This window comes from Petaurus breviceps, unplaced genomic scaffold (assembly GCF_028583685.1).
Source record: "Petaurus breviceps papuanus isolate PSGF00001 unplaced genomic scaffold, PetGlider_PUasm1.0 328, whole genome shotgun sequence".
In the NCBI taxonomy this organism is placed as follows: domain Eukaryota; kingdom Metazoa; phylum Chordata; class Mammalia; order Diprotodontia; family Petauridae; genus Petaurus; species Petaurus breviceps.
In genome coordinates this window covers 340,751-350,522 of record NW_027186094.1, presented here as the reverse complement: position 1 = coordinate 350,522, position 9,772 = coordinate 340,751, and the positions used below count along the sequence as shown (strand labels likewise).

At 39.8% G+C, this 9,772-nt stretch overlaps 1 protein-coding gene across 1 annotated transcript in view; it reads right to left on the bottom strand.

Annotated features, from left to right (window-relative positions):
• Positions 1 to 1,680: 1,680 nt before the first annotated feature.
• Positions 1,681 to 9,772, bottom strand: part of LOC138167912 (zinc finger protein 135-like) — a 17,856-nt gene continuing 9,764 nt past the window's right edge. Inside the window, exon 4 of the mRNA XM_069096882.1 lies at positions 1,681 to 7,129. Within this exon, the coding sequence (XP_068952983.1) occupies positions 5,935 to 6,930 (996 nt within the window). The 5' untranslated portion in view covers positions 6,931 to 7,129 and the 3' untranslated portion in view covers positions 1,681 to 5,934. The remainder of the gene's footprint in view (positions 7,130 to 9,772) is intronic.

Below are 9,772 nucleotides of genomic sequence, written 5' to 3'. Positions count from 1 at the left end.
CCCCCTCCTCCTCCTCCCTCTCCGCTCCCTCTTCCCCCCCTCCTCCTCTTTCCAGGAGAGGTTGGGTGACCACTTCTTGGATAGTTATGGTAGGGAGTTGGTGCTTGTGCTCTGATTCTAAGTCTAACCCTTTGTGCATAGGTGACACTATTGAGTCCTTTTCCAATCTCAAATTCTGTGGTACCCAGGCCTCCTTCCCTTGTCTACATGTCTTCTCTGTACACAGATGTTGCTTGACTGGATGCTGGCCTCCCTGACTTGTAGGGAATGGTTATTTCCTCACTAACTACCCTAAAGCTCTGGGGCTTAGGTTTCCCAGTTCTCTAACCCTGTCTTGCACAGGATGTTGTTGTAACAGAAACATTGAAAAGACAAATAACTTTCAACGATTGAAGACTTCTATCAATGCAAACAGCTATCGCTTTTATCTTGGGACGATTAAAGCTATTTGGCTTTGGATAACACTATTGCACCTTAAATTGTTTCAGAAAACTCCTAGGCACCAAATTGGGAAAACAGAATATGGTCAAGATAACGTAGAAGTTAATTGTCAAAATCCTCAACAATGCTGACACTTCTTTTTTAAAAGAATTTTTGAAAAAATCGCTAAGGTCATTGATGTGACTTTTTGGAGACTTTATCACATCCTAAGAAAATGGCATTGCTTTGAATGTTTCCCCAAACTGACAGATTCAGCCATCTGCACGAACTTTATTGCTCATCAAATTCGACACTGGGACACATGGCTTATTCCCCACTGAGAACGTTAATGAACTTCCTATTAATGTGTCATGTGTATGGAGACTCACTACTGGGGCATTCATTAATCAGTTCCTACTGAAATGGTGTCCTAAATTTAATTACTATTGATATATTAGCCTTTGCTTCCACTGCAAGTCTAGCTCCACGAGTCCAGAAATGCAACGATTTTTTAAACTGTTTTTTGCACTGAAAACTGTTATACAATTGTATTATAAGGAGAAACTACTCATTTGATTGTCTTGCATTTTGTAAACCCCAAAGATACCTATGGTGATGTTTGGCCTGAAAGCACCTAGAAAAATATCTATGTGGAAACATGGAGTGGAAATCCCAGGAAAAGAGCCCAAGGAGCAAAGGCCTTGGATGTGTTGAAGGCTGGAAATGTGGATTGGGAGAACTTTTCAATGTCGAAGGAGTCGAAAGATTGGTCCCAGTAGAGAACGCTGGCAGCGGTTTGCTGGATACATGGCAGAACGAGAGAGATATCTAGGACTATTGAAATAGTAACGTAAATGAGAACGTCATCATGGAAATTGAACTGGGTCAAAGGCAGCCATACAGTCCTCCGACCAAGTGAATCCCTAACGTAATGTATCTTTGCTTGAGGACTTCCGGAGGGGAGTCTGACACCTTTGTCTCGGATCATTGAACCAGAGATGCTGTCCTTTTCTTTCCATGCTCCTGGTTAATGCCTTCTGTGACCCAAGGTCTAGACTAGCACTAGATGAACTTTCCAGAACTCTTTAAAGTTCATGTTCTGCGTGCACTATTTCATTATTGTCACAACCACCGCATTCTCTTCTCATGGATAAGGCCAAACCCCTGAGGAGTAAAGGGCCCTACTTAGTATGTAAGGCCCAGTATTAGTATGTACCAGAGGCAGGATGCTTATTTAAGAAGTAACTACACAAGACCAGGTTACTGTATGAAGTATGGTTTATTGCAGGCAGGACTAGGTATCAACCAGCAGTTCTATCAACAGTGAATGCAGCACCCGAAGCATGATTAGCCCCACAGAGAATGCCAAGCAGAAATGTGATCCAGCAGCCTTGGATCAATCTCCAAGCATGCAGAATGACTCAAGGCTACTCTACTTCCACACCCACCGAGATGGGATGGGTAGACAATACTGACAAACGTGAGGGAGTTTGTTCTAAAAATATATATATATATTTTTTTCACTGAAGCTAGTTTCCAAAGGGCCCAAGAGTACAGGGAAGCTGAATTCTGAGCTCTGTGGCTCTCCTTGTATGGGATAGCTGCAGAAAGACACAGATCAGGCCAAGTGGCTCATGCTTTCCTTACTTCTGGTGGGGAAGCCATGACCTAAGAGATTCCTGGGAAATAAGACACTTAAAGGAACCATGAGACATGCAATGTGTGTCTACTCCCCAAAAGGTAAACAGAGTCAGTCAGTACTGGGATTGACCAATGACTGCTGTCCTCTGTGGGTCATCCACTCTCATATCTTAGTTCATTTTCAGGAGAATCAGGATGGTGTTGCTAGAAGAAATGCTATGGGCCCAGAGACCCATGAAAACATACAGTGTAACTAAGAGACAAATAGGAAGAAAAAGAACATCACAGAAATTTGGGATTTGTAGCAATTTCTGAGTTGGTTTTAGAGATAAACTGTCCTCTTCTTCACTTTCTGCCACACTGCAGAGCCCTAAGAATTTAAATCTCTTTTCTAGCACATCCTTCCCTTTCATTTTCAGTCCTGGCATTGCAACCACTTGTTTCTACAGCAGACACACGTCAGAGAAGTGCATGACTGTCATACAGCACTTGGGAACCTCTTTTCTTAAGAAACAAAACATTTCCTCTGACAGGAAGGCACTCTCATAGTGCCACTGAATAACAGACTAATCTTTGATTTTTCTGAGCCTAAATTCTTTTAATCTTGCTTTGCTCCTGAGGAAGGCTGAGATCCTGAATTTCCCTGCCACTCACTTTATCTTCTTACTAGGGACAGGGTATTGGTATCAGAGGTCTATTGTTACTTCCATGTTGGGTGGGTGGGGAACTGCCCCTTTCACATGAGGGAAAACAATTAGTCCTTCCAAGAAAAACCCAACCACCACCATCCTTGTACCACTTCTGCAACTTTTCCCACTGCTCTCATAAAGCCCCCAGACAGCAGGCAGCATTCAGACGTGCTACACAGAACACTGAAGCTGCTAAATCGCTTCTCTACATACTGCGGTAAGCAGCCTGCTGCCAGAACCCATTCTGAGTGGATGGTTTGTCACATCAGTACCTAGTACCAACCTGGCTTTCTCTTGTTAGTAAGACTATTGCTCATGCAGTAGTAGGTGGAATGAAATGCCTAACTCCAATGTGATACAGGTGCATAAGAAAATCATAAGATGCAACCTGGCCCAATGCATTCTACTCTAAACAGTGGGGTTGAAGTTTTTCAACCATTTTAATAAACAGAAAACTATCGATATGAACTTGGTTAAATATATCTCTAGGTCAACATTAACTAGCACCTGGTTGGTCTGAAGCCAGAGCTGAGCATGTGATTCATTAGTAGATGATGCATCCTTTGTCCTTATTCAACTTTTCAATATATCTGAAGTTGTCACCATTTTTCTCCTCTACCTGAGTTTCCAGCCCCATATCTCATTCATAGGATCATAGATTTACAGCTGGAAACCACTAGGTTATGTAACCCAACCTCTTCATTATACGAATGAAGAAAATGAGGCACACAGGTTCTGTGACTTCCCAAGGTCTTACTGGGCCTTACAGAGTTAGAATTCCTCTGAATTCTAATCTCAAAGACATAACAATTAAACCAAAAAATTAATAGGACATTTAATAGCTACAGAGAAATAAGAGTATAACACAGGACAAACCAATAGAGAGGGAAATAAATAAAAAAGCAAGATTCTCTAACCATTCACTAACTCACTCTCAGGAGCCCCTTTTGTGGAAGTTCCCCAAAGGTCCAAGTATCATCCAATCTGCATTCATGTTTCTATGAAACAAATCATGAGGTTCTTTGTAATTCACCTTTCAGTCTACAGTACAGGAAGGTTCTACTAGATAGAAATGTTATCAGAGATGCCTGTTAACTTCCAAAGTTCAATTTCAGTGTAGGTGACAACAAATTTTCCTAAATGGCATATATCCTCCAAGGTTACATTTTGATTATTTTCCAGATATTCCTTAGTATTCTAGACCTTTTGTCTTACAAATACATTTAATCTAATTCTAAAAGTATCCCTTAAGTAACCTGGTATGTCACCAACTCTGAAATTTGGCTATTACTTCATTATTATTATATTGGCACAACCTATCCCAAGAACACTGAATTTCTCTGTGGTCACACAGATCTTTTATTCCTGTAAAAACTCATGTAGTTCTATTTTTATAAGTTCTGTGTGTGTCCTTATAGGGTAATCCCTACTTATTTGATCTTAAACTGAATTCTTCCAGTCTCTTCTCTTGACTTTTACTAACATACACAAAAGGTGATGAATTCAATGGATTTCTTTTGTATCCAACTACTTTACTGAAGGTATTGTTTGTCTTGATTACTAATTTTTTTTTCCATCCAGCCTCTAGGCTTGTCTATAAAAACCATAATATCAGCATGTTTTCATAGTGGTAAGAGAAATTTTACAAATGTAATCATTGTGAAAAGGAAATAAATGAAAAACAAGGGGATTAAAGGAGGATTGGAACTATTAAATCTCAAAGTATATAAAACAAACATATGAAGGATCTATGTCCATATCAAAACAATGTGGTATTGAACAAAACACAGAAAAGGAGATCAATGAGACAGAGTAAGATAAGTAAGACTTAGGAAAAAACTGTACATAGGAGAATTTGGTAAACTAAAAAGTACAGAAACTACTGGGAAATAACCTGTGTGAAGATATACTGGGAAAAATGGAAAGTAGTATGGTTTAAAACAAAGTTTCTATGAGCATGTTATACCAAATTCCACAAAAAATTCCCAATGGATATGACCCAAATATAAAATGTCACACCATTAAAAAAAAAAACAAACAAAACTAAACTAAACGAGAATTGAAGTCCTTATTTCACAACTATGGAAAGAGGGAAATTATGAATCATTAACAGCATAGGTCACAAAAGAAAAAACAAAATTAGGATTATGTAAAGTTTAAGGTTTTTGCATAAATAAAAATTAATGCAGCTAGACTCAAAAGAAAAGATCACAGGCAAAACGTTTCTGCATTAAATATCTCTAAGAACAGTCTAACATTTAAAACCAAATGGCAACTGCCATGTTTATAGGTTAACACTTGTTCCCAAAAGACAAGTGGTTAAAAGTGTATGAAAAACTTTCAAAAGAAATCCAAATGCTCAAATACTTAAAAAAAAAAAATGTTCGAGACCCTTGTAAGCAGATAAACTGAAAAGAAAACTACTCAAAAGAACTGCCTTTTACATATCAAGTTAGAAAAGATGGGGCAAGTAAATCATTGTTGGAGAGGTCACAAAAAGCAAGTATGTTTCATGGAACTGTCAATGAGCTCAACTACTCCAAAAAATAACGAGGAATTAGTAAGAAACTGTCTAAACTGCTAATACCTCTTTAACCCACATATTCCATTATAGGAACCACCTTCAAGGAAGATACCAATGAGACCAATCTGAATAAACATGTTCTGAGCTATATCACATACAGTAACACAAGCAGGCAACAAAATATATCCCTAGTGATCAAGGAATGATTGAACAAACTGCAGTATAAAAATATTGAGGAATATTACTGGGCTGCAAGGGATGAGAAAGATTAATTGGAAGAAACTTTGGAAGATGTCCTTGAAGAGTGGTAGAGTAAGGAAAGTCAAGTCAAAGCACCAATAGACATAAATACCTCAATGACGTAAATAAAATCAGCACTCAAAGAGGAAAACAAAACCCTTGTCAAATACAGTAGTCAATGTTAGTAACGTAACATATAAAATATAAGCACAAATTTCTTCTTTTGTTAACAAGTGAAAAACTTTTGAGAAGGCATGTTGTAGGGGTATTTAGATATTTGTCAGGATAGATCTACTGTGAAAAGATGTATCAGTAATTTTTAAAAGGGAAAAAACCCCATGCCATTCATCAGGTTTTTCTCGTCATAGAACTGGTGTGGAATAAGGTGTTTGCTGTTGAGCAAACCTCTCAAAGTTTCTCTCAATTATGCAGCCTCTGATGTCTGGTTAGACCAGCACTCAAGCGGAAGCATCGCCCACATTCAGTACATTCAAAAGGTTTCTCTCCAGTATGAATTTTCTGATGGCGACTAAGCTGAGCACTCTGGCGGAAGCACATCCCACATTCATGACATTCATAAGGCTTCTCTCCAGTATGAATTCTCTCATGCTGAATAAGATGTGTCCTCTTGCAAAAGGCCTTTCCACATTCACGACATGCATGAGGTTTCTCTCCAGTATGAATTCTCTGATGGGCAGCAAGGGATGAGTTGTAGTTGAAGGTCTTCCCACATTCATTACATTCATAAGGTTTCTCTCCAGTATGAATTCTCTGGTGGCAAATAAGCTGCGAGTTCTGGTGGAAGGCCTTTCCACATTCGTTACATACATATATCTCTCCTGTATGAACTTTCTGATGTCGAGTGAGTTCTGTGCTCTGACGGAAGGCCTTGCCACATTCATTACATTCATAAGGTTTCTCTCCAGTATGTATTCTCTGATGGGCAGCAAGAGATGCACTGTGGTTGAAGGCCCGCCCACACTCATTACACTCATAAGGTTTCTCACCAGTATGAATTCTCTGATGGGAAGCAAGGGATGAGCTGTGGTTGAAGGCCCTTCCACATTCACTACATTCATAAGGTTTCTCTCCAGTATGAATTCTTTGATGGCGAGTAAGATGAGCGCTCTGCCGAAAGGTCTTCCCACATTCAGTACATTCATAAGGTTTCTCTCCGGTATGAATTCTCCAATGTTGAGTAAGCTGCGTTCTCTTGTAGAAGGCCTTTCCACATTCATCACATTCGTAATGTTTCTCTTTAGTATGAATTTTCTGATGCTGAGTAAGCTGAGTTCTCCATTGGAAGGCTTTCCCACACTCGAAAGGTTTCTTTTCAGTATTTAGACTATGATAGTCAATAAGGTCTGAATTATAACTGAAGGATTTGCCACAATCGTTATACTTAGAAAATATCATTTTTGAGCTGGTTCTGCTATATTTTTTAACTGTCTAAATAATCTAGAGTTCTTTCTGTGTATCACATTTGTGGAGATTGTCTCCCCAAAGTTTACTTCCAATCTGGAGACACAAGGAAGTCTGATTCTTTCCCAGGCTGTTTCTTCCAGAGATGCCAAACTTTAAGTGAACTCCTTGGATTCAGGTCTAGTCTCCAAATCTGAAAGAGAGAAAAAAGTCAATGTTCACTGTTCTCTCTAGTTGTACATGAAACCTCATGTATCAAGAAAAAATAACTTGAACTTTAAAGGGCAGGAGAAACAGCAATGCAATCTTGTATTTTAGAGGTCTGTTGGGAGGAAACTGCTTCTCAAAGCTTATTAAAGCACTATACAAATGTCAATTAGTAACATACAGTGTGTAAAATGCCTCAGATTAAGCAATTTATGGGGTATGTTATTTTAAATTGAGGAAACTGAGGTTCAGAGTGCTTTAGCAATTTTAGCAACAGGTATGTGCCCAAAATCACATCATGAGTGTGAAATATGGGACCTGAACTAAACGGGACTTGGGACTTCTAACTCAGAGTCCACTGCTCTTCCCACTATATAAAGATACAGATGACAAAGGAAACGGGCCTTTTTCTGTATAAAGAACATAGTGAGAAAAATGGGTGGAAGTTCCAGGAAGACTTTTTTCAGCTCATTAAGGAAGGCTATAATTACAGATGTTTCAAATCAGATACGAGGAAGACACAGAACATTTAGACCTCATAAAATATCCTCTAGTACAAAATCATCCTGTGGAAGGAACGGACTCCAGGGGTCCTTCTCCTGAACAAAGCTCACAACAACACGTGTACTTTTGATTTTCTCCTCAGCCAGCCCCAACTATCAGCCTCTCCAGCTACTACACTTCACCCTCTCCTTCTCTACTGGTTTAATCCTGACACTTACAAACCTACCTAGGCCCCTCTTACAAATCCTCTCTGGCCCTAAAACACTCCCCATTCACCATACTATTCTCTTTAGGTATCACCTCTCTCCTCCCTTTCAATCTAACTTCCTAGAAAAAGCTACCTATTCTCAGTGCTTCCACATCCTTTCCTCTTTACTTATTTCTCAACCCTTGAGACCTCTACACGTTATCTCATCTCAACTGGGCCCAACCATCCCCAACAGCTATCATGCGGTATGTCCTCTATCATACAACCATACTAGATCTCTCCTGAAATTCATTAAGAAGATGTCTGTCCTTAAGGTCTCCATTTAGTCTCTCACCCCATTCTAAAACCTTTGCAACCTGGCTTCTAACCTCCTAACCAAGTGAAACTACCCTGTCCAAAGTAACCAATGATTTGTTCCTACTCTCTTTGGTTTTTATGACACACACCTCTCCTAATTCTCCTCTCTGCACAATCACTCCTCCATCTTGGCTGGGGCTTCATTCACACTATGCCCACTAATGTCCTTCAAGGAGCTTGTCCTCAGGCCCCTTCTCTTTTTTTCTCTACACTGTACTATTCACCAATTTCACCAGCTCCCATGGGTTCCGTTATCGCCTCTCTGCAGATGGTTCTGGGACCTGTAGAGCCACCCTTAGTGTGTCATTTGGGCCACTCTCACAAACCTCCAATTGTCCCGTCCCGTATCTTACCTGGATGTCCCACAGGCATCTCAAAGTCAATATGCTTGAAACAGAAAGTTCTCTTCCCATCCGCCCAAGCGTTCCCATTAAGGTTCTCACTATCCTCCCAGTCACCCAGGTTCAGAACCTGTGTTATCCTTGACCCTTTACTTACACTTACCCCACACATCTCATGGGTTGACAAATCCTGGCCTTTGTACCTTCAGAACATCTCTTATATTCATCCCCTTCTTTCCATTCATGTAACAGCAACCCTGGTTCAGGCCCTCATCACCTCTCAGCAAGACTATTGCAACAGCCTTCAAGAGGCTTCTAACTGGTCCCTTGGACTCTTGTCACCCCCCAATCTCCATTCCAATTCATGCTCTACTCAGATGCTGAGGTGATTGATTTTTCTAACTCTTAGGCCTGATCAAGTCACAGAACTCCAGCAGGATCCTGTTGTCTCTATCAACAGAAAGGTCCCATTTGACATTTAAAGCTTTTCATAACTGAGCACCTTCCCAGCCTTCTAAAACCATAGCTTCTCCCCCCACCCCCCCAAACAATCCTACAGGCCCATTTGCATTTTCCTCTTACATGTCATTTCATTTCCCATCTCTCTATCCCCTCTCTTTTACTTCTAAGTTTGTCTGGCTTCCTTGGAAGCTCAGCTCAAATTCTACCTTCTGCAGAAGGACTTTCCTCACTTCCTCCATAGTTAATGCCTTCCTTTTTCAGGTTACCTTCTACCTGAAGTGCTCACAAACATTTTTGTGCATAAATTATGTATGTGCCCTTATGTACCTATTTACTATGTGGCTTCCCCCATTAAAATGAAAGCTTATTGAGGGCAGGGTCTCCCCCCACTTTTATTGCTAATACTTAGCACAGTGCCTAGCATATACTAAATAATAATTATAACATTTCCATTGATTTCTTTCTTGTTTTTAATGTTTTCATTCTGACTCTTACAAACACCCCAAAAGAAAACATTCCCACATACAAATTAAAATAGGAATAGGGTTATATATGAAAACTATAAATCTTTACTGTGTAGATCTTTATGTTTTGATAAAAAATATCATACATTCAAAGTTGATGGGGGAAAGGGAAGAAGAATGTTACTTTCAAAACTACCCTGTTTTTGCTGTCCTCTGAACATTACCAACTATTAAAACATGCCTAAATGACCCTCTTTTATGAGGAGGGGAGCAGGGGGAGAACACAACACTGT